Source organism: Artemia franciscana, chromosome 13, assembly GCF_032884065.1.
Source record: "Artemia franciscana chromosome 13, ASM3288406v1, whole genome shotgun sequence".
Classification (NCBI taxonomy): Eukaryota; Metazoa; Arthropoda; class Branchiopoda; order Anostraca; family Artemiidae; genus Artemia; species Artemia franciscana.
In genome coordinates this window covers 41,871,921-41,898,471 of record NC_088875.1, presented here as the reverse complement: position 1 = coordinate 41,898,471, position 26,551 = coordinate 41,871,921, and the positions used below count along the sequence as shown (strand labels likewise).

General features: G+C 34.9%; 1 protein-coding gene across 1 annotated transcript; it reads right to left on the bottom strand.

Annotated features, from left to right (window-relative positions):
* On the bottom strand, positions 1-25,704 carry LOC136034953 (dolichyl-diphosphooligosaccharide--protein glycosyltransferase subunit STT3B-like). The gene is made up of 2 exons (XM_065716498.1): positions 25,485-25,704; positions 1-5,946 (listed from the first exon to the last, which is right to left on the bottom strand). Exons 1-2 carry the CDS (start codon positions 25,655-25,657, stop codon positions 3,813-3,815), a joined length of 2,307 nt encoding a protein of 768 aa, XP_065572570.1. The 5' UTR covers positions 25,658-25,704; the 3' UTR covers positions 1-3,812.
* Between the last annotated feature and the right edge of the window lie 847 nt (positions 25,705-26,551).

Genomic DNA, 26,551 nt, shown 5'->3' with positions numbered 1-26,551 from the left:
TTGTTTTTGATTTCGTTTATTTTTCTGAACACAAAATCAACCAAAATGATAAATTTCTTCGAAAAAAAATTTTATTTTCAAAACTTCACAAGACATCATCAAAAAGCACTGGAACCAATTACCCAAACAAAACATTCAAAGTGACTACAACGCATTCTTGTGTTCAAAACTTCTATAGCAGATACAACTCTGTATAAAACATCAAGGGCATACAAAATAAATATTAAGAAGAAGAAATTTTTATAATAAAATAAAAATTTGAGTCCGTCCATTTTTTGACATTAATCTGGCCGTAACCTTTCGTGTTTAAGATATGAAAAGCACTAAATCACTCCTGTCAAATACTTAAATGGACATAAGAACCTATCATGAATATAGACTGGAATAGAAAAACAAATAAACATTTTGATAGAAGAATTCAAAATCTGACCAAACAAGAAATTGAAAAACCAGAAAATAATGAACAACAAGTTCAGTAGTTATTTCAATACAAAGGTCCCATCTGTATAAAGGTTTCAACTTTGCTGTAATTTTTTGGTCTATCTTGGAGTGTTAGTTTTTTCAAGTGGACTTCTAGGACCGAAATGGAAACGTGATACTACATTTTGTTCTACTGCCAAAACTGATGCCACAGAGAACATTTTTAATTTTATACCTTCATAAGTACTTACAAGCCTTGGTCAGTTTGAAACAGTTGGGATTAATACATTCCAGACGGTAGAACTCCAGATACGAGATTCCTTAAGCCAGACTTCCAAGGTGCTGAGACCGGAGTCAGACAAAACAAAACGGGGACATACTTCAGAAAGGACAGATAATTTCTGTCCCCCTTAATTAACGACTGAAATGAAAATGCATGCCCTCGAATAGGTGTTTTATCCCCTTTAACAAGGCCACAGCCAGGAAAGCATCAAAAATGTGTTTACATACATTTTTGTTACGTTTTTACGAGTCAGACAAAAATTTCAAGAAAGGGGGAGGATTTACCTTTTATCCCCCTGAGTTTGATTCACTTTAATACTGAGCCGACATTTTTAATAAGCTTAGGTTGATATACACATATATTTCTAATATATGCATATTATGGACCTATATCTTTAAAAGCAAAATATAAAAATTGAGAGTCTGGAAGCATGTAATAAAGGTATTCCTTTTCCTGTTGATTCTAAAAATGCAGGCTAATTAGAAACTTAAGTAATAAAGCAAACCAAACACAACTAAAAATTAAAGAATCTCCACTTTTCTTCTCAGGAACTGTAGTCCTCCTCTTGGACAACCATATATTACTCTAGGCTCTCATAGAACGTATAGTTGCAATATAATACAGCAATATAATAAGAAATTTACTGTAAAATATTTAGCCTCAAATAGCAATTGACATCTCTTATATTGACAGTACTTTTGCTTAGATTCTCAAGCTTGGAGTTCCGCATGTCTAGCATGACTTAGTCAAAACTAAACATCCATCAGGTTTTACTAATTCATAATTACTAATTTACTAATTCAGGTTTTACTAATTCTAACTTCATCTAATCAGATGGTTTAGAAGTGTAAGCATATTATAAAAGCTTCATAACAATACCGATGTACCCAAATTCTTTTTTTTAAATTAATCAACGTAGAACACTAGAAAGAGTTTTTTAATGCCTGTACAGAACAAAAAATTGTAGTTTTACCTAAAGAAAATTGTTTAGGCGGTAACATCTGAGGAAGAAGTGAGTTATACTTGACCTTAAGCTTGTAATGGCTCAAAGATCAAATTTAATTGGAGTAACTATTTATTTAACTGCAAGCACAACATTAAGGAAATTATAAAATCAATGCGACACTTTGAGTGTCATGGATTCAATTAAGCACAAAATCAAGTTTTCCTTTTGGTCTAAAAAGGTAAAAAAAAAGCCAGTAAAATTTCTTAGGCTAAGAAAAAATTAATAATAGTTTTAATTTCAAAAATTAAATATATATTTTAAGAATCTTAATTGCTGAATTTTTATGCAAAAAAGGGACGCAAAGAACTGAGATTAAACTGCAACAAAAAACCGTGTCAAAATAGCGTTAGATTGATCTAGCAAACCTAAGAAACATGACAAGATACATAACAAATCTAAACTTAGCCCAATCAATCAAAGGACGCCTAGCTTCGTAACAATTTTGAGATTTGGACTTCTACTCTACACTGTGAAGACTCAAATATGTTATGATACTACATTGGCTAGACCAACCAAAACAAGTAAAAAAAACAAAAAAACAAACAAAAAAGGAAAAAAGAAAAAACGAGTAAACTTTTCAGTCACTGAGCAAAATAGATAATAGTTTGTTTAATATTCTTTGAAGGATATCCTCAGAAATAAAATTTTAAGGATAAAAAGTCTTTAAGTCTTCAGCAACCAAGAAAATTAAGTAAAATATAAGAAAATAAAGAAAAACAGAAATAGTGAGAACCAGGAGATAGCAAATATCCGTTTTATCCGGGTTGGTGCTATTTTTATATTGGCCTTTTCTATTACTTACATCTGGGCGTTTTGATTAACTCTATTTCAAATATTTTACCGCATTTAATTCACTAACAGAAATCGCTCTTTTTTTCCCTTTAGATTATTATGAAGAAACGAAAATACTTTCTTCCCACTGCCTCAATACAGAGAAACTTGTAGAATATTAGTCGACCGTAGGTAGATAAACCCCTGGCAGACATTTCAGTATTAAGGAGAAAAAGAAAACAAAGAGTACATTATTTCTAGGCCCCTTTAAAACTATTAAGCTTCATTACAAACTGTGTATTTACACTTGCATTGAAAAACAGTACAATACTAGCAGCGAGACACGCAGGGAGGATGGGGCTTCACCCCCCCTAAAAAAATCATAAGAAATTTCTGAAGTCCTGGGTATTTCTTATTCAAAATATCAAGTAACTTCTTTTTATCATCGATCCTCCCTACCTCGAAGAAAAATCCTGCATGTGTACTTGAATACTGTATATTAATATTAATTTTTATATGGTATAACATTAATGTGTATAATGTTAATGCGAATTGTATAAATACATATAGAATTTTATATATGATAAATATAAATATTAATTTTTGGGGAACAGTTTGTTCTAGAAATATTTGTCAATTTATTCCTAGTTGAGAAGTAGGCATTTACAAAAGCAAAATATGGTCAAAAGCAAGATATTAAACATTTGGGATGTGCATCAAATGATTTAAAATAAAGCAGACATTCTCTATATTGACTCTTAATTACTTAAATTTGTTCAAAAATAAAGTAAATGTTCTGCATGTGAACTGTTTTCACATCCTTTTATTTTCTCTGCTTTTAATTGTATTTAGATTATTGAATATATTTTGCCATAACTGATGCATTTTTAGTAATTATTCAAAGCAACTGACTCCTCTAAAAAATATAAATTGTAAGTTTTTTTTAATATTCTGTTTTTTCAATTTCTTTACTTTTTCTAGTTAGCATTTTTTATTTTTATTTTTTTTTATCTTCAAAAGGTATTGAGATGTATGAATCAATTACATATTAGCTGGTAGTGGCACCTTTTCTTCTTCTTTTTACAACTTCTTATATTTTAGTCAAGGAGATTGGGCAAACTTAAGTTTTTCAAACCAGGATCATAATATTACCATTAAAAAAAATTTCTTCTTAATTTACAAAAAAAAAAATTCATGGATATTTTGCCATGCCATTTTTAAAACCCATCCCTCTACAAAAAGCAGACACAACCAGCTGTCTCAGAGCAAAGTTTTGGTCAGCTTACAACAATCCAGAAATCACAGATAAAAAAAAGATACATAAAATATTAATTAATAAAATCTCCTAGAGCCTTTTACAACAAAAGGCTTGTTTTTCAAACTACCCTTTCTTCTTTTGTTACTCTTTTTTGGGACATAGCCAGAACTCAAGGCAACTTTCCTAGATTCTAAAGGCAACTCAGGTCGATTGAATTCATCAGGTTTTTTGACACGATAAATTCTTACAAGCCAATGTTCAGTTGTATATGCTTCTTCTAGATAGGTTAGTTCAAAGTTCTTTTTACCAATCACTGCATTTCTGGTTCTATCAAATCCAGCAGGAGAACGATAATCCATCTTCAAGTCACCAAATTTATAATACGACAGCTTGTACATTAAACAGTTCAACATGGTTTCAGATGCTTCATTATCAACGCGAAATTCACCCCGCTCAGTAAAGTAATTACTTTCTTGAATATCTTTAGGGTGCTCACCTTCAGCAATTCGCACCATCCAGAGAAATTTATTAATATCGTCACCAGAGTAGCCAATAACACCACCGAAAATAACAAGAACATAGTCCACGTTCAATTCAGTCATAATCTTATATGCTTCACTTTCATTAGATGACATGGCTTTGCCAACTAAAGCAATATGAGAATTATTCCAAGTATTATTATCAACTAAAGTGGTTCTATTTGCCATGCCTGCAATCTGATAACCATAGTCCCACCATGACATTACTGTGGCATCTTCATGGGTATTCTGCCACAGCCAGTAATATGCCTCTCTAAAATCGTCAATAATCTGACGACTTCCATCTTGACCATACGACGCTAAGACAATACTTGGGCTTGAATAAGCATTTGATGTCACCCATGTGCAATGCACAGCAAACATCATCAATACCATCATCAATAGTACAAGAGCAAGACTTCGTACGTTCACTCCAAGGCCTTCATTTTCTTTCACTTGCTCATGTTTCATCTTTCTTAATTTTCCTGCTTTGTCATAAAGATTGTTCTTATCACTTCCATCTTCATCAGATCCACCTTCATCTTTCTGATCATCATCTTCCTTCAAGAACAATCCTAAGAGCTTGGAAAAAGCAATACCACTTAGAATACAGACAACTGGTGTTAACGTTAACATCAGTCTAACCATAACACCAGCAAAATATACAGCAAACACAGCATAAAGAACGATAAATACCCGTTCTTCATTCACCTCCTTGACACAGTACCAGAGTCCAACAGGGAAAGCAGCAACTAACACATGCAAGTCAAAAAAGAAACTGAACCATGTAGTTGGCTGATGTTCAGAAACAGAAGCTATAATTGGAATGTGAATCTTGGCATAACCTGTATCCCAGAGGGAGTAAAATCGTCCGCTCCATGGCGCAATCACACCAGCATAAGTCAATCCAACAACAGTTAGAAAAACAATACCAGCAGCAGCAAATCCAGCAACAGTGAAAAAATACCGAACTTCAGCCTTTTTAAGTTTTGATTGCAAAAATTTCAGAACTGCAACAGCATTAATTAAAGCAAAAACACCTGCTGATGCCATATGCTCACTAGTACGAACTGGCTGAAATCCAACAAAAGGGATCTGCATACTCAGCAATGTACCAATTACATAGAATGTACTATATGCAGCATAGACTTTTTCATTACACTTTCCCATCAGCAAAAGAACAAAGACATGGAGTGGTATTAAATTTATGATAAACACATAGCCACCCCAAGCGGAAACCATGTAAAAGTAGGATAAGGCCGTCAACACTGACCAATAAACAGAGCCTGTCTTCACGGACTTCACCCACAAGAAGTATGTAAACATCAATGCGAAAATGGCAATTCCTTCATTATCATAGCTTCCTGCCACAGAGCGACTGATGTATCCAGGAACGATGGCAATAAAACAAGCAGCTAATAGTCCAGCACCAACTGACCACAGTTCTTTGGTTAAAAAGTATGTGGCCAAAGCAGTTAAACCACTAAAAACTGGTGCTAAAAACACACAGATGTCTCTAATGTGCACTGGAATGTTCAAAGTATGCAGCACATAATGGATGGCGCCAGATGTGATCATTAATCCTGGGTATACAGTACCACCAACAATTCTTCCTAGTGGGTACCAGGCTCTTTCATCAAACCAGTTTAAGAAGTTGTACCAGCCGTTTTCAACCATATGAGCAGTAGCTCTGAAAGAACAAAAAAGAAAAAATGTATAAAACTAAAAACTAAACCATTAGTAACAGTTAAGTAGAACAGCTCTAACCAAATCTGTTATTTGGACAGTTGTTGAGTTGGGTAAGTGAAACATGCAGGAATTGATCTAAAGCCCAAACTAGTGTCCAGGAAGAAGTTCTCGATTCTTAACTCCACCTCCTTTCCACTTGAGAAACATGAAACGCACTGTGAAGACATAAAAGTCTTCAAACTTGAAGATAGTGTATTATCTTCAATTTTTTCTGTAAATGAGCAAATCATACATGCCAAAGCCACAAGAGTACTGATATCAGCCCATAGTGTGAAATACAGAAAAACTATGAAGAGGCAGATAGATTATCTTCAAGATTTTGCATTTTCAAATTAGGCTTAATGTCTGCTCCTCTTGGATCCTTTGGAAGTGTCTTTTTCAGGATTTGAGCTGGAGTTTAAGCAAAATTAACACTTTTAAAGAAGAATCACAAAAAAAACTAAAAAGCTATATTTTTAATATTATCTTTCTTCTATTAAAATCCAAATTTTGCTTAGGTATGAGTTTGAAAACACTATTACAGGCCCTAAATTGGGCTGTATATCCAATCCTCAAAGTTTCATTCACCCAGCGCTTAAACTTTTCTGCTTCAGGAGAGGAGTCATTGTACTGCAGCGGCGGAGCAGAGCAACTAGAATACACGTGTCCCAGGAAGACTCCCAACACCTTATATTAGGCTGCATGTCCACTTGTTTTTTGACTTTTAATAAAGTACTGGAATAGCATTCCAGAATATTCGGAAAAAATAATAGTATCAGAGAAGAGACATCTCTCTTTACAGAAGCTAGTCTAATGTGTGCCAATGAGGAGCAGCGGGTTGAGGGTTAGATTATTCCCCTTGGTTTGTTTTGCTTCAACATATTTTATTCTTCTTTAAATGTTTTGACATACTACAGCAGGCCTGCTCAAGTTCAAATGAAAGGACGGCCAAATTACATCAAAGAGAATATATGGGGTACAAAAAAAGGAAGGAAACTGGCCAATATAATGTTTTATTTCTATTATTTTACCTAAATTTACTGCAGTGAATTCAGTTAATTTCAGCCATTTTTTTTTAAAACATTGTCATTTCTAACTGTAACTGTACAATCGATTTATTTTAAGTAGTAAAAAGTAGTAAAGTAGTAAAAAGTAGTAAAGTAGTAGTAAAAGTAGTAAAAAGTAGAACATAAAGAACATAGCTGCAAAAGACAGAAAAGAAAACATGCACTGAAAGACAATACTAAAATCATAGAAGATATTTTTGGTAGGCATAAACACTTTCTCAACAAACATTACCATCAGAGTTATTAACATAAATATTTACAACTAGCAGTTGGGGTGGCGCTTCGCGCCACCCCAACACCTAGTTGGTGGGGGCGCTTCGCCCCCCCCAAGCCCCCCCGCGCGCGTAAGTCGTTACGCGCCATATTAGTTACGCACCATTGTAGTTGTGTCCCTATGTCCCACCTGTGAATATATATATATATATATATATATATATATATATATATATATATATATATATATATATATATATATATATATATATATATATATATATATATATATATATATATATATATATATATATATATATATATATATATATATGTTTTTAACCAAGTAAAACTTGCGAATATACAACATTCTTTGCTGTCCCATTGTCTGTGCATATAAATAGATTGTCAGGTTTACCGACTCTTGAACATGCAACATATAATGGTCCATGGAAAACAATCCGTATTCAGATCTATACCTCATGATTCTAATGATTGCCCTTGAGCTTTGTTGATGGTGATTGCTAATCGACCATTCCCTGTGTCGCCGTCGTCATTTATATATCCCCTTGTGCCCCCCGGCGTCCCCTTTGTAGTTGTGTCCCTGTGTCCCGGTCGTCATTTATATTCCCTGTGTCCCGGTCGTCATTTGTGTCCCGGTGTCCCAGTCTGTGATTTCTCTTTGAGTGTCCCGGGCGTCATTTATATTCCTTGTGTCCCGGTCGTCATTTGTATCCCGGTGTTCCGGTCTGTATATACATTCGTTTTTGAATTGGTCTTTTTTTTTAGTTTTTAGTTTTTTACCTTTTTTTAGTTTTTTTAGTTATACCTCATGATTCTAATGATTGACCTTGAGCTATGTTGATGGTGATTGCTAATCGAACATTCCCTGTGTCCCCGTCGTCATTTATATATCCCCCTGTGCCCCCCGGCGTCCCCGTTGTAGTTGTGTCCCTGGGTCCCGGTCGTCATTTATATTCCCTGTGTCCCGGTCGTCATTTGTATCCCGGTGTCCCGGTCTGTGTATACATTCGTTTTTTTAGTTTTGTTTTTCTCCTTTATTTTTCATTTTTTTTTCCTTTTTTATTTTTTTTTCTTTTTTAGTTTTTTTAGTTTTTTAGCTTTTTTAGTTTTTTTATTAGCTTTTAGTTTTTTTTTTCTTTTTAGTTTTTTTGTAGTTTTTACCTTTTTTTGAGTTTTTTTTTTTACTTATGTCCCGGTCGTCATTTATACTCCCTGTGTCCCGGTCGTCATTTGTGTCCCAGTGCTTTGTTGATGGTGATTGCTAATCGAACATTACTTGTGTCCCGGTCGCTTTCTCTTTGAGTGTCGTCATTTATATTCCCTATGTGCCGGTGTCCCGGTCGTCATTTGTGTCCCGATGTCCCGGTCTTTAATTTCGTCACTCGAAAACATGACGTCAGTCGACACACAAACATGACGTCACTCGACAGACACACACACAAACACAAACAACTTATTTTTATATATATAGATTACGTCAATACTCTCATTTCAAATAATGAAAAAAATAGCATTTAGCATTTATTTATTTTACTATAGTAATAACAAATTATAGATATATATATTTTTCAAATTTTAAAGTTGAAACAAACAGAATAGGCCTCATGTACAAAAGCATAAATGTTAGTTTTCATTTCTTTTACCAGTAATAACTTTTGGTGGCTATTTATTTGTCAACTTAAGAGTTAAAACAAACAGGATAGACCTGTTTTTAGTCACTGAATTGTTAAACCTCAATAATACTTTCTTTTAAACGCCACTAGTTGAACTCACATTTGATAATCAGATGCATATTAGTATTTATTAATTGAACTCTGTTAAAAGCTATCTATTTGTTAGATTTTACAGTTGAAACAAAAGAATGAGTAGATCTCTTTTTGGTCATCAAAATATTTCAAACTTCAACACTGCTTTCTTTAAAACAATACTGGTCCTAGATATTTCCATTCCTACTGATTATAACATCCATGCAGCATTGCCAACGCGGTTAAATTGTATTGTTTTTAGAACAATGTTGAAGTCTTGGTACAATACAGTGAAACTGAAATTTTTTTGGTACAGTACAATTTTTCAAGTAATGTGCATTTTTGTTTTACTTGCTCCTTTATGAATCAGATATCTGTTCAAATTAATCTCTCATGATACGATTTTGGTTGGAAGAAAACTGGAAGAGTTAATTTCAAAGCATTGGTAACACGGCATATATCTTCATACTTATTTCTTTTACTACAGTAATAGCTATGTATTTGTGAAACCCCTGAATCAAAGCAAACAAAAGTTGCCTCTTTTTGGCTAAAGTGAGGAGAAACACTAAAACTTAAAACGAACAGAAATTACTCTGTATACAGGGGGAGGGGGGTACCCTTTATCAACCCTCACTTTTTATACTAGTATTGTAGCATCAAAGCTATTCAAAAATACTTCTCATTCAAATTCAATTGCCTTTGTGTTTCAGGAGTTATTCTTAAGAATTGGAACAAAAAGTCAAACTGAAATGGGACAAAAAGTCAAAGTCAATTGGGACTAGAGTAAAGAGCAAGGGATGAGGAAGGGGCAGCCTCCATCATCTATAGAATAAATTTCTCTTCGTCTTAATTTTTTATGCTAGTCCTTACTTTCAGTTGAAAAAATTTGTTTATTTATTAGCTTCTGATCGTTTTTCTAATCATACCAGGAAATCGCCCTGCCCTGTGGAAATTTTTCCCCAAAAACTTTCCTCCCTGTAGAAATTTTTCCCTGTTACATTTCGTATATTTCCCAATATCGAATACAATATCTAAACGATGGCCAAATAAGCATAACTTATAGCCCTTTCTTGTGAATGATCAAGTCATTCACAGAGGCATACCATAATTTTTGGAACTTTCAATTATGCTAAATCAAATGGATATCTCAAAATTTTGATCAGGTGTCTTTAGGAAAAAGGGGCAGGAGAGGGGGGTTAGTTTCCCTCCAATCTTTTCACTTAAAAGGGCAGTAGAACTTTAATTTCCATTCAAACGAGCCCTCTCCCAATCTTCTATGACCACTGGTTTGATCCAATCTTACCTCGAATAAAAAACAAAAAAGAAATAAATATGCATCCATGATTGTCTTCTGGCCAAAAATATATAATTCCACATTTTTGTAGATAAAAACTTGAATCCTCTATAGTAAGTTCTCTGATAAACTGAAACAATGTCACACCTTCCATTAAGATCACTTGAATTTGGAAATCAGGCAAAGTTTTTTCAGGATCATAGCATTTGATGAGTAATCCTATGCTTAATGAATTTTATATAGTTGGAACCATCATAAAAAGCCAATTTTTTTTATGTATTAATTGCTTTCGAAACTATTTTTTTCGAGTTCAAGTTACTTTTGAACCAAATTGCTCCTCCCTACAGTTAGTTACTACAAACTGTTTGATTTTTTATGTATTATTCACAGATAACCGTTTGATGTGGAATTGAGATTATAAATACCTTAGATTTGGCATGATCTATCTTAAATGGCTAATTTCGACACACGGCAAAATAATCAGCCCTAAAGGCATCTATTCAGAGCTATAGCCAGTGAAGGAGGCTCCCCCTCCCTTCCCTTACCAAAATGTTCATGTATGTGGTTTTAATTTCAAGCATAAAAGATAAATGAATAAAAAACGAAGGTAACGAATTGGATGGTAGCTTATATGAGTTTCTCTTTGGATTTCCCAGATAAATTAAAATGAATTCCTTTGTTTGTGCTTCCTTGTGGGAAATAAAGACATCAGAAGAAACATTAGTTTTTGCATTTTGCATATATTTAAAATATGTACATTAAAGCATTCCATTAATCAGCACCCGTAGCACTACCCATATTCATTTTATTGCTAAAACAGGATAGCTAAAATTAAATCATCTTTGCTAAAGCTTTTAACTTTCATTGAACTCCTAATTTGTTGCAATAAGGCCTTAGAGAAGTCAATTTTCTCCAAGATATGGAGATCTTCTATGCTACCCCTAATCCTCAAAAATAAAAGCCTAAAGATAAGCCACCACTACATGGTCACATACTGACAATCTTAACCTAGGCAGTGATAGAAAAAATGATTCAAAATTATATCCTATAACTTACCAAAGTTTATAATTGAAACCCTTGACACAAACTGGCTTCAAGAAACACAAGTCTACTTGTCAATAGATGCATTTTCTACCTCATTAACCCCATGAAAGAAATTTCTGTAATGATAATGTTTCCTAGGTTTTAAATGGACACATGAGGACCACTTGCTTCTTGAAAACTAGTAAACTTGAAAACTTGACATGATATTCAGAATAATAATAAACAATTGCTTGCTGATGATGCAGGTTATAGGATTTGTCTAAAGACTGATTCCTCCACTTTCATACATCTAAATACTGTATTTTGCACCTTGGTCTAACAAACTGATGGCTACCAGCTCAAATTGCATGCCATCACTAAAAAAGGGAGTAGCTAGAGAGTAGTAAGGAGGAAAGAGACCTTTGTATCATCACCAAACACAAGTTAAAGTTGCACAGGCATCCCAGCACATTGTTTCCCATGCAAATTTTAGTCTTGGCCCATTAAAACCGACCATCAGTAGCCAAAAGGCAAACAATTTTCACAAAAGTATTTAAGCTCTTGTTAGACTCATCTTGATTTTGGCATGTGCCTTGCTGGTCTTTTATATAGGCAACATGTGGGGCTTGTTAAAAATGTTCAGAGGCTTGCAACAAAGGGCATGATTGGCTTTATATCAAGACCGCCTCAAGCAACTAGAGCTACTTCAATTGTCTACAGATACAGACAAAGTGATTTGAAACGCATCTATAAATTTCAAGAAAAAATCTCTACTATTTTCAGCAGCAGTCATAGCACAAGCCACTATTATACAGGAGGACACTATAAGAAGCTGCCCAAGTTAAGGTCCCAATTGAGAACATGTCAAAAATACTTCTCAAGAAGAAACACAAACCAATGGAATCAATTGAAGGACTTAACTGTCAGGACTCCCTTTATCCACTCTTCCAAATGCCATCTTGACAAGGAGTGGGAGAAGAGGCAGTGGAGGTTTTACTGGGAGACATCAACTCAAGAGCAATACAGATTTAGACAACCTTAAGACTCGCAAATGGATTAAGATGATGTGCTGAGAGGACTGACTTGGTATATCCTGTGATGCATTTATTTTTTTATTTAGCTCAAAAGGGCAAAGTCTCTTATATGGTCTTGAATCCATAGAAATTATAGACTATTCTACAGCCATGAGACTAGAAGACTTGTTTGGATCAAAAGGGAAAGGTATCTTATATAGCCTATTTATCAGTTTATATGCATTAATACAATCATCTTGCTTATGCCTTTATAATAAGGCTGGTATTTTAAGTACTGATAGTCTCTTAGGGTGTGGCTTGCGTCTAAGACTGTGCACAGGTTTTTCAGCATATACTAGATGTTTTCCAGGGTTTTCATATTCGTTTTGAGCTAAAATGAATCCATAATTGAATCAGCAGCTGCAATTGGAGCAGCATATTGTTGTGTGAAAATTGAAAACAGGATTATATGCCCAATTTATGAGATAAAGACATTATCCTACATATTGTGTGCTATTTTTACTTTTATTTGCCTTCAGTGTCATTTTAAGTGGTTTTCCTTAGTGTTTTATTCGATTTACCTGGACTTTGAAGTTACTGAAATTTCGTTTTAAACCCCTATGGGATTTCAGCCTTTGTCTCCCTTTATTTACTTTTTTGTAAACGAAACCTCAAGTTTCAGTGAATCTTCTTCTGTTTCAGCAAACGAGGGCTTTTCAGTTGAGATTATTAGGCCCTTTTCCTTTTGATTCGAGATGAACAGAGCTACTGAATTGGTTGCTTCTTATTTATCTTGAATCTGCTCAGATTTCTTTCAGTAAATCTTTCGATTCTTGGAGTTGAAATACAAGAAGATAAACGTTTAGTTCTGAGCTCTGTGAGCAGGCATAGTCAGATAGACTTTTAGCTGATAGTGAGATTGTGTGGTGTTTCAAGCACTTTAACAGTTTATATTGCAGGATATACTGTGCAGATATCAGCATATTACATTCAAATAGGCAATGGTCAATTGCTTAATTTTTAAATTACAATACCTGCAAAGAGAATTAGGGAACTGATATGAAAACGTATAAAAATTAAGCCCATTTCAGCCTGACCAAATTCTATGATAAATTTTAAAAAGGTGCTTATTAGGGAAGTACAACAAAATTGGATTATTCTTATTTAACAATACTCCTGATAATCTCCAGTGGTATATCTCTAGTGGGGATTGGCTTGGCTGGTCAATATTTAAAGCATCTTTTTGCAATTTCTTCTGAATTTGAGGAAATAAAGATTTCCAGGCTTTTTAAACTAAAAGAAAAAAGTGTCTCCGATCGTTCCAACAGAACTTCAGCCCCGCCTGTTCTCTTCACATGCAGCTCTGATCATGATATCCTTTTGATCATAAAACTCGTAAAAAACTTTAAAGGTTCTGGTCTCCGAATCTGTACTGATTTGCCTCCAGAGCTAAATACTAAGCGGGCCAAGCTCCTTGCAAAGATGAAGGACCTTAAAACCAGTTATCAATCTATTCAGCTCAAGCAGGCTGGTGCTTCGCTTCGACTAGAACACAGGAACAACGATAATGAATACTGGTCTGAAATCTTCATTAGTGATAATGATGAGAGTGTCCTTATTAACGATACTTGAAGTTGATTATCGTGTTCCACCTCCTTTTTTTTTCTTTCATTGCCATATGATTATTTTTTTTCCTCCCTGTCTCATTGAAAATGACTAAGAATGCTGAATTTTTCTTCACGTTTTTTTTTGTTTTTTCTTTCATCCTGTTTCTTATATTTTTTTTCTTTTGTTTTTTCTATAGTACAGCGTTCCCCCATTTCACATGTTCTCCCTGTTTTGTGTGTTAGTTTTAGTTCTGAAAAATGCAGTTCTAGTTTCAGGCGTATATATTTTTTTTTTCAATGAACCATGAGTGCCAGTCGGGATATTGGTTTCATTTTCGCCTGCTTTGTGCCCTCGGAGTGCAAGTCCAGTTCCACAAATGCCCACACAAATTTTGGTAAGTTATGTTAATTAATTGTTCTCAGTCTGGCCACAGGGATTCCGCCGGGATGATTTCTAACCTTAAAGTTCTTGAGAAAAGCCCCCTAGATTTATTGGAATTATTAAATAGTTCAGAAGGAATTCTACCGAATAAATGTGATATTGGGATTAGTAATTTAGTTAATTGTAGATATAGTTCAACTCTGGGTAGGGTTTCAAAACGATCTGATTGCCATCAGACTCTACACCTTAACATCCAAGGCCTTTCGTCATCTCTGGATCAGCTAAAACTTATATGCGAAGATTCTTCACGTCCCGACATTTTAGGCATATGCACAACGTTTGTTACAGACCAAACGGATTTATTACTGGAACTACCTGGATACAACTGCGAAAAAATACATAGGAAAAAGTTGAGTAAAGGAGGATTGGTACTGTATATCTCCGACGCGATTCCATACACGGTCCGACACGATCTTTCTAAGAACATTGAAGGAGTTTTAGAATCACTTTTTGTTGGAATTAATCCTGGTAAATCTGGTACTTTGATCATTGGAGAGGTATATCATTCCCCTAGTGGCTCTTTGGTGACTTTTCTGCAGATCCTTCGTGAAATCCTTGAAGCTATACAGAACCAGCCGTGCGAAACGGTTGTCATGGGTGATTTCAATGTCAATCTCCTAGACTACGAGGGTTCGTTTCCTGCAGACTTCTTATCCGATATGCTTGCATCTGGACTACTACCATCAGTCACTATACGCACAACGGTTACTGAGAAATCAGCAACTCTGATCGATAACATATTTCCGTCAATGACATTTCAGAATAGCTTCGTTATTGTTAGTAATATATCTGACCATTTCCCAGTTTTATCAGATCTTTTGTTGCCGAATGTGCAGGCTCCACGGTCTAGCCCCTCAACATAGCCTAACTTCGTTACGGAAAAGAACCTTGAAGCTTTAAAGACTAAACTGCAAGAACGTTCATGGGAATTTATAGATGAAAAAGATGACTTGGACTCAAATTTTGACAAATGTTACGTCACCTGAGTTCGGATCTTGGAGAGCTATTAGCAAAGATCTATCACGGTTCATATTTAAAGAAAACATTCATTTTAACAATTTGAAAATTGCAACCCTTATTAGAGTTATCTTATTTATCTCAAAGGGGGTATAAGGAGAGATTTTAAAGTATATTCCCAGGTTTTGTTAAGGAGGAGTAGGAACAAGGGGAGGGCAATTATTTTTCATTGAGAAGATTTTTTTCTTTTTTTGGAGCTCCTAGAAAGTCATTTTCATTTTCATCAAACAGTTCATGGTAACAAACTGTAGTAAGGACTAAAGGAGCAACCTGGCTCAATAGTAAACGAAATTCTAAAAATCAGAATTTATGATACTAATAGATACCATACACCAAAAGAATCGATTTTTATGCTGATTTTAAATTTAAAAGTTTCATTAAATTTAGTCGTACTCATCAAAAGTTACGAGCCTAAGAAAACTTGCCTTGTTTTGGAAAATAGGGGAAACACCCCCTAAAAGTTATATGATCTTAACAAAAATCACACCATCAAATTCAGCGTATCAGAGAACCGTGCTGTTTAAATTTCAAGCTCCTATCTACAAAAATGTGGAACTTAGTATTTTTTGCCGGAAGACTAATCACAAGTGCGTGTTTATTTGTTTGTTTGTTTGTTTTTTCTGTTTTTTTCCCCAAGGGTGATCACATCGACCAAGTGGCCCTAGAATGTCGCCAAAGGGATCATTCTAGCGGAAATCAAAAGTTCCAGTGCCATTTTTAAGTGACCAAAAAAAACTGGAGGGCACCTAGGCCCCCTCCCACACTCATTTTTTCCCAAAGTCAATGGATCAAAATTTTGAGATAGCCATTTTGTTCGGCATAGTCGAAAAACATAATAACCATGCCTTTGGGGCTGACTTACTCCCCCACAGTCCCAAGGGAGGGGCTGCAAGTTACGAACTTAGACCAGCATTTACATTCAGTAATGGTTATTTGGAAGTGTACAGACCTTTTCAGGGGGATTTTTTGGTTGGGGAGGGGGCCATGTAGGAGAATCTTCCCTTGGAGGAATTTGTCATGGGAGAAGAGAAATTCCATGAAGGGGCCGCAGGATTTTCTTGCACTATTAAAAAAAAATGAAAAAATAAATATGATTTCCACTGGAAGTAAGGACCGGCATTAAAACTTAAAACGAACAGAGGTTTTTACGCATATGGGGGGTTCATCTCTTCATAAATACCTTGCTCTTTATGCTAAAGCATTTTTAGTGGTTTCAACTATTTATTCTACAGCCTTTGTGATTCGGGGGTCAATCTTAAAGAATTGGGACAAAATTAAAACTTAATGTAAAGAGCAAGGTATTAACGAGGGGGCAAACCCCCTCATATACATAATAAAAATATAAGAAATATAGAAGTTTGTTATGTAAGTTAATTTGTAAGTTATGTATTTTTTTACTAATAAAAACGTTCGTTAAAAATTAAAAATTCTAGTTGCCTTTTTAAGTAACCAAAAACTTGGAGGGCCACTAGGCCTCTTCCCCCACCCTTCTTCTCAAAATCTTCTGATCAAAACTAAGAGAAAGCCATTTAACAAAAAAAAAAAAAATAATTCACAAATTTCGTTTTAATTATTCATTTGCAGAGAGCCAAAATCAAACATGCATTAATTCAAAAACGTTCAGAAATTAAATAAAAAAGCTAGTTTTTTAACTGAAAGTAAGGAGCGACATTAAAACTTAAAATGAACAGAAATTACTCCATGCATATGAAAGGAGCTGTTCCCTCCTCAACGTCCCGCTCTTTACGCTAAAGTTATTTACTGTTTTATAAAGTAGAATTGAGAGAAAGAGTCAAATTTTAGCGTAAAGAGCGGGACGTTGAGGAGGGAACAGTCCCTCTCATACACAGAGTAATTTCGGTTTGTTTTAAGTTTTAATGTTGCTCCTTACTTTCACTTAAAAACTTGTTTTTTTTATTTAATCATGGATAGTGACAAACGCCCTCATCTCCACCATTGTGTTATCCATTGAATTTGACGTCATGTGAGCTCTGAGACAGTGAGCTTGACCAGCCAAGATGTGGAATATTTTTGGTAGTATTTGTGGTAGGGTCCAGGGGGAATTTTTTTTTGGGGGGGGGTGTTCTAAGCATTGCCTTTTGCAATAAGCTTTAATACTAACTAAAGGAGATTTTAACACCAGAACGTCTGCACTCCTGTGAAGGGAGGACTTCACCATCCACAAAAAAAAACACCACAGTGTGGTCCAGAAGATGGTTTGATGCACGATTGGTTGGGTTGACTGCCCAACCAATAATAAATTGAGATAAATAAATTGAGATAAATATTCACAAGAAATTTTATTATAAATTTCTTAAACTGATGCAGTTGTTTCTTCTTCTTCTTCAGTCTCAGCCAATGAGAAATTTTCAGTCAAGACTATTCATCCCTTTTCCTTTTGATTCACTTGAATCTGCTCAGATTTCTTTCAGTAGATCTTTTGATTCTAGGAGTAAAAATATAAGAAGATCTTCAGTAGATCTTTGTATTAAATATATATCAAGGCCTTCTCCTTCATCTTAACTCACAGGGTTGCCAGTGTCCATTTTGTTTTTTCCCCCAATATTGGATATTTATTTGTTGAAAGCCATATGATAAGCAAATCAAGCCATAATGCAATCTAGAGGCAATAAAAGAGTACAAGCAAGCCCTTCCAAGGACAAATATAACTTTGCTGCCTGTAGTATTGGCCTTGATGATGCTGCAGAGGCAATTTGTGATAAGTGTGGAAGATGGCTGTATGCAACCTGTCCCAAGCTAAGTACTGAAGAATACAATCTACTTAATAAAAAGACATCAAAAACAGGTTGCCATTTGTTGTAGATTCTATGTAAAGTTAACCAAACTCAAACCCAAGCTAATTCAGTTGCTTATCCAAAAGCTACTTATCCAAGACTACCCAAATTGGAAAAGTGAACATGCGGATAGTTACCCTTTTCCAAAATCTCCACCATGGGAAATGGTGGCTCCTGAATGTCATCTTCAGTTAGTTTCTAAAAACAAGTAACATTATTCAGATCAGTATGTCTGTCAACTCTTTGCTAATAAGATATCCTCACACTTTCCTGAACATATTCTAGCCTTCACGGATGGTTCAGTAAAAGGATCAAGAGCAGGAGCAGGGGTGTGTATTCCTCATGTTTCCTTGAATATAGCAGCAACTTTTCCATCCCACACTTCAATTCTGTCAGCAGAGTTATTTGCTATACATAAAGCACTTGAAACTATGGCCAGACTAAACCTTTTGTCAAAGAATGTGTTAATCCTTACAGATTCAAATTCTGCAATTCAATTAATAAGAAAAATAAATTATGAGGCTGCTGATTCAGATTTAAAATTAATAAGAGATGATCAACAAAGATTAAATAAATGTGGTATTTTTGTTTGCTTCCAGCATATTCCTAGACATAAAGGACTGATTCATAATGTGACTGCTGATAGGCTGGCAAATGAAGCATCAAACATTGACCCCCAACCAGAATCAAAATTGGGGAACCTACAAGATATTATGAAACACCGTGGACAAATAAAGTGTCTACCATTTCGAAATTCCCCATTTCGTTCTAGAGAAGACACAGTGTGGTACTACAGACTGAAATCAGGATATCTTTTTCTGAATTCTGTCCAATTTCAAGGGAATTTATATCATTTACCACTATGCAGATAGCACTTAACAACAGAGGAAACTCCCCAACACATATTTTTTGATTGCCATATACTTGCACCTGAAACTAATAAGATTAAGATAATTTGTAAAAAACTAAAGATTGAAGAAATGTTTGACTCCATCATCAGCTTACAACTACCTCCTAATACTGAAAGGCCAATTTATAGGGTGATGATCCAAACTATGAAAAATACAATGGAAAACAAGCCAATTTATTAATGAAGATCTACTGTGCAGAAGAGAGCAAGAGTGAGTAGGAAGAGCCATATTGGTACCAGCCGGCCTCTTGGCCTTAAACTACTGGCTCAAGTACTCGCACTTCCCACAAACCAAACAGAAGGAAAGAGAGGATGAAAAAGAAAGATTGCTATTGCCATCTTGAAGTCAAAGGGGTGAAAGGACTGTATGCAGTCTGTATACCCTCATACAAATTCTGGAATTGGAAGTTGCTGTTACCATGGATGATGTAAGCAAAATTGTTACAAACGCAATTATGTGCTTACAAATGAATCTATTCCAGCAAATGAGCACATTATCTGAAGGACTGACAGCAACATAGAAGCAATTAAAGCCAAAGTTGAAACCATTGAACTTGCAGTAGAATCAAACTGTAATGTCACCAAAGTTAAACAAATTGCATCTGACACAGTAAAGGCAGAAACAAAGACTCTAAGAATGGACACCAGCCACCAAGTGCAAACAGAAGTAAGAAAACTGGTGCACAATGAAATAGAGAGCAGCAGAAAAATAATCTAGTTGTTTAAGGAATACCTGTGACAACAGATGAAAATACTTATGTTCAAAACTATTTGGAGTCCCAGTGTGGCCTGCCATCTGTTCCTATCTTCAACTCAAAACGTCTACCCCCTAGGCTAACTATTGCCAGTTTATCAGTTGAAAGACCTCTCCCTTTACTTTTCACTGTGCCTACAACTATGATTAAACTTGCCATCGTTAAAAAGTCTTCCCAGCAAAAGTCAGATATCCGTTTTTATAGCAACATGTCAAGAGAAGACAGAACTAGACACAAGACATGTGCTGAAGAGCTGAAAGCCAGGGTTACCGCTCGAGAAAAAGACTTTGCTCTTTGTAATGGGAAAATAGTTCCATAAAAGGAGTACCAGATGGTGCAGAAATGCACACCCCAACACCCATGCAAATGTAAAACTGTCATATGTTATAAATAGCGTTAATAGTTAGGATGATGATGAAAGTGTTTATATGTCTCCATGTTCTACTCTATTATCCTAGTTTGAAACGTGTATCACATCAGATAGCCTACTTCAAATTGACAGTCCAGCATCAATGACAATTCTCTCTGCCAATCTACTGATCCTACCCACACAGAACATAAGGAACAAGGACCAGATAGCAATGGCTGCTCAAAAGTAAGTTCTGACTTTTGCCTCCTATTAGCCAATGTAGATCAAATTACTAACAAAATAAATGAATTATAAAGTCTTATTTATAGTAAAGACCATGATCTGGTTCTACTCACCAAAGTATACCCTAAGAATACCAAGAGTAGATTAGAAGATATGAATCAAAAGAATGCAAGTGTGGAGTCCTAGCTTATGTAAAAGCAGCATATACTGTCCAGGAACTTTATATACAATCTAGCTTGCCATCCATGGAGCCCATTTGGTTTGATATCACAGAACAAAGCCAAGATTGGATGCGTATACACATCCAATCCAAGTGAAACCCAAGCTAATTCAGTTGCTACTACCATGGATAATGTAGTGAAGTCCTAGCTTATGTAAAAGCAGTATATACTGTCCAAGAACTTTACATAGATTCTAGCTTGCTATCTATGTAGGCAATTTGGTTTGATATCACAGACCAAAACCAAGATCTATGCCAAACCAGGATTGGATGTGTATACACATCCAATCCAACTGAAACCCAAGCTAATTCAATTGCCACTATAATGAATAATGTAACCAAAATTGTTACAAACATAATTTCGTGCTTACAAATAAAATCTATTCCAACAAATGAGCACTTTATCTGAAGGACTGAACAGCAGCATAGAAGCAATTAAAGTCAAAGTTGAAACTATTGAACTTGCAGCAGAATCAAAGTATCATGTCACCAAAGTTAAACAAATTGCATCTGATACAGTAAAGACAGAAACAAAGAGTCTAATAATGGACATCAACCACCAAGTGAAAACAGAACTAAGAAAACTAGTGCGCAATGAAATAGAAAGCAGTAGAAAAATAATCTAGTTGCTTAAGGCATTCCTGTGGCAACAGATGGTAGCACTTATGTTCAAAACTATTTGGAGCCCCAGTATGGTCTGTCATCTGTTCCTATCTCTACCTCAAAATGTCTACCCCCAAGGCTAACTATTGCCAGTAAATTAGTTCAAAGATCTCTCCCTTTACTTTTCACTGTGCCTACAACTTTGATTAAACATGCCATTGTTAAAAAGTCTTCCCAGAAAAAGTCAGACATTCATTTTTATAGCAACATATCAAGAGAAGACAGAACTAGACATAAGACACTTGTTGAAGAGCTGAAAGCCAGAGTTACTACTGGAGAAAAAGACAACCTTTCTATGCGAGCAGAGTGACATGCTACTCACAAATAAATTTGTATTTGGATGTAATCTTCAAGATTGATACAGGTGATGAAGCAAATGTTTTTCCTTACAGAGAATATGAAAAGATTATGCCCTGACCAAAACACAACAGTATAAACTATGTGCTAACTACCTACACAGGGAAGGGGAGAAAGCCACCAGTGAAGGGAACTTGTCATTCAATATTGAAGGACTGGGATAATATATCCCAGAGACACCAATTCTACATAGTAAATATGAAGAATTAGGTCTTGTTAAGTTAATACTAAGTATGCACTCAAGGGTGATATAAGACCAGAAACACAGGCTACATTAGAAGACTACAAAGAAGTTTCTGAAAGTGTAAGAAAGCTGTAAAATATATTTGCAAGAAGGTGCAGTCCCATCAGTCCAGTCTCCAAAGAGAATTCCATATCCCTTTAAACAAGAACTAGAACACATTAAAGCACTCAAAATTACTGAAAAGATGACTCAAACTACAGAATGAGTAAATTCAGCTTGAGTGGTCCAAAAACCATATGGATCGCTCTGTATATACCTAGACCCTGTTTACATCAACATGTGGATCTTGTATCTCCACTGTTCATTCCCATTGCTTGACAACATTGTATCCAAATGCACAGATGCAAAAAGCTTTTTCAAACTGGATGCCAGGCATGGATGCTGGTCAACGATGCTTGACAAGGAGTCTTCATACCTGACAACATTCCATACAATATTTGAAAGATATTGCTCAACCACTAGGTATTAAACCAGTGTAAGATCAGTTATAAAGAAAAAGTGAATAAAGCATTTGAAGGATTGGATATTGGGCTAATCATTCATACAGCTATCTTTCTAGATACACCCAAACCTTTCAACTTTGAACCAGTCACTGAGAGATCTATCCAAAAAGGAAAGGATTTGTATGAACTGATGCTCTTGAGCAAACAAATTGGACAATCCAGGAAACAATATGTTCAAACTTATAATACTTTGACCAAGAATGAAGCAATATTAAACATATTGTTGACACCCTCTCAGCATGCTGGTGGTGCCCAGTTACTTATTAGAAAGAAAACAGTTGCCTTTGGGTCAAGACAGCACAGTGAAACAGAAAAATAATGCAGCCAAATTAGAAAGGAGATGATAACAGTAACATATGCATGCAAGAACTTCATCAATACCTATACAGGAAAAAGACCCTGATCACAACTGACCATAAACCATTAGAGATAAATACTTGTGTGTTGTGCAATCCTGGATAAGATATTCCAGTAGCAGATGCATGGTCTAGGGTACATTTGACTCAAACAGATGACAAAATTCAAAAAGAATTTGAGCTTGCAGTGCTTGTATTCTTTAGGTCAATGCCTATCAAAGAAAGTAAACTAAATGACATATGAAAAGAGACCAGGAAACACAAGTCTTGGCAGATATGGACACCAAAGCTTGGTCAGACTCTCAGTTCTCATCCATGAAATTTCAAACATTCACCAAAGATAGGGACTTCCAGTCCACACTGTCCTCAGTTGGACAAACTAAGCAAAAAATCATCCCAGTTTGTTGAGAGCCATCAAGGCACTTAAGCACAAGACAGGCCCATACTTTTCTCTTCTGGAGTACAGAAACACTCCTATTGATAGTCTAGCATCACCAGACAAACTTTTCATGAGTAACAAATAAAATTTTTGGTACCTATACAGAAGGAGAAACTAATCCTAAAAACAGTGGAGCCCAAACTTGGGAAGTGGGCTCCACTGCCCACTTCCACTGCCACTAGTGGAACAATATTTGAAATTGAAAACCTTGTCTTATAAAGATTCCTAAAAAAAAATCATTAATACCCCTTCCCCCTTGGAAATTTCCTGGATTTCCAGAGTTTCCTGAAATTTCCCTATGAAAGAGATTTAGAAATGTGAAAAATACCAGTTTTCAAATTTTAAGCGGTGTGTAACATTTCTAAATCTTCTATATTGGTAAAACGCCAACAATTGGGAGGAGAGATTGTTGAAACACAAATATTCAATCAACTAAGTCATAGTTAGCACCAAAGGCCCAAGAATTTTGATTCTGCCTTGGCCCAACACATGCACAATAACCCTCACCACTTCATTTTGTTTGAAAACACTTCCATTATTCAGAGGTCCTTGTCAAAATATTTGCTTGATTTTCATCTTCATATTTTGCTACTGGCTGACAAAATTCTCATTTTCTCAACTATTTGATTTTTTTCATTAATTATATATTTTCCTTTCCTGGTTTCTCACAAAACATTGAGCTTTAAATATTATAGGAATGTGTTGAAGCTTGTCTTAAGTTTAATATGGTCCTTTACTTTCCTTAGTAAAACTTCTTTTCTGAATAGTTGTGTTGTAATTAATGTTTATTAAGGGCTTATTTTTGGTTTATTTTGATAATTTTAAATATATTTATATAACTATGGTATAAATTAAATAAAAAAAAACAAGTGTTTTCAATTGAAAGTAAGGAGCAACATTAAAACTTAAAATGAACAGAAATTACTCTGTATATGAAAGGGCCTTTTCCTCCTCAACACCCCGCTCTTTACTCTAAAGTTTTTTACTGTTTTAAAAAGTAAAGCTAACAGAAAGTGCCAACTTTAGCACAAAAAGCAGGGCATTGAGGAGGAAAAACCCCTTTCATATACAGAGTAATTTCTGTATAAGCATCTATATTAAGCATCTCAGACATATGATGTTTCTATATATCAAGTTTCATTAAGATCCAACCACCCATTTTGAAGATAAAGATACCTCAATTTTAACGTCTTCCAAGATTTCTGGTTTCCCCATCCAACTCCCCTCAATGTCACTGGATCTGGTTGGGATTTAAAATAATAGCTCTGAAGCACAAGATCCTTCTAGATATCAAACTTCATTAAGATCTGATCACCCATTTGTAAGTTACAAATACATCTTTCTAATTTTTTTCAAATTAACCCCCCCCCCCAAAGAGAGCATATCCATTACAGTTATGCCAATCATGTATTTAGGACTTGTGCTTATTTTTCCCACTAAATTTCTGTTTTGCCTCTCTTCAGGTTTCTAAGAATCATTATTGGGCCTTCTTGAAGAAATTGACTTTCTCTATGCCATTACAATTTACAAAATAAATGTTATTGATACATATAACATAAAACTTACCCAATTGTAGCAACAAATCATAATTTTGAGTGAGAAGCCCCTTAAAAGTTCAAAGTCTTATCTGTATTACCCCTGTCAAAAGCCCTTTAAAGATAAGAGTTTCAAACAGGGGATTTTAAATGCCTGCATTCCATTTTGAACTATACCATAAAAGGTAATAATTGTTTTTCAATGCTGGTGAACTAATTATAGAATATAGTAGCTTAAAAAACAGTGAAAAGTTGAATTTTTCTAAGGTAAGCAAGGATTTACACTTTTAATAGTAATATAGGATCAAATTTGACCAAAATATAAGCTGTCATGCACAAAAAACTGTGTTATATAGAGGAGGGGGGAAGGGGTATAGTTAGGGATCTCAAAATAACTTCCCGGGATATACTTTAGCCTGTAGACACATCCCTGAAAGTTTCAATTCTCTAGCCCAACACTTTCCAAGATAGCAAGAAGTCAATGGACTAGAATTTCACAGAGGTAAGTACTTCAGAATACCTTCCTGGGATATACTTTAGCCTGTGGACCCATCCCTGAAAGTGCCATTTTCCTAACCTAAACCCTTTCTGAGATAGCAAGATGTCAATTAACAAGAATTTAACCAAATAGATAACTGAGGATATTAAAAGGACCTATATGAATTAAGATGAGCTAGGCTACAAACCTGTAGTTAAACCAGGGGTCAAATTCATGGATGATGCTTTCAAAGCGAATAACAGCAAATAATCTTGATGAAAATCCAGCAATACAGGCCAAAGTTAAGACTATGAATATAATTAGACTAATTAAGCCAGTGACTCCAGAATCATATATCTTCTTGGTGGCCAAGAGTGCCATTTTGCTTGAAAACGACCCGGAACTTTGACTTAAGATTAATGTACTTCTTCTAGAAATTGCTGTGAGACAATTATTCAAACGTTGCCGAAACACAACCTTTTGTCGCAAAAGAAATGGTCCAGCCAATGATAAATAAAAGAATGTTTTTTCATCTCATATTCCAACCTAATTTAGGTAGAAACAAAAATAGAAGCTTTGAACTAGGAAATTTTCACTCAAATTTCTTGACCTGGAATTATTTTGTTTTTTAAGCTGTCAGAGTGGTTGAAAAAATCTCTTTGTAAATCCTAAACTGCTTTTCCGGTTAAGGCTAATCGTTAAGAAAAATTAAAATTCTTTTGTACTTTTAATTTCAAAACTAATTTTGAGGCATGTTTACTTCAATAATTTAACTATTATTCTTTAAAAACTGACTTAATTTTTTCAGCAGCATTAAGTTACTGAAAGGCCAATATCAGTTTTGATTTTTTAAGTATTCTCTAGCTTCATTCCACAACATTTTTTTTTTTTAACGAAGACCAAACCAAGAATTTGTAAAAGTATACATTTTACATGTATACATATTTATATATGTAAAAAGTATATATATATATATATATATATATATATATATATATATATATATATATGTATATATATGTCTTCCAACACCCACCATTTCCTCGAACACATCCTCAAACAATTTAAAATAATCATTTTGCTAAAATATTTCTCTATAAGCCTTTCTATATATACCTTATATCCCCCTCCCAGGACACAAATTACAACCATTCCCCTGAGGGATCTAGGGGAGGGGGTATTATCCACAATGACACAGATTGTGGGGGATTTTATTAACCTCAAGTTCTTGTTATGAAATCTTTCACACTATTTTGAAATAATGGCCATCTTAAA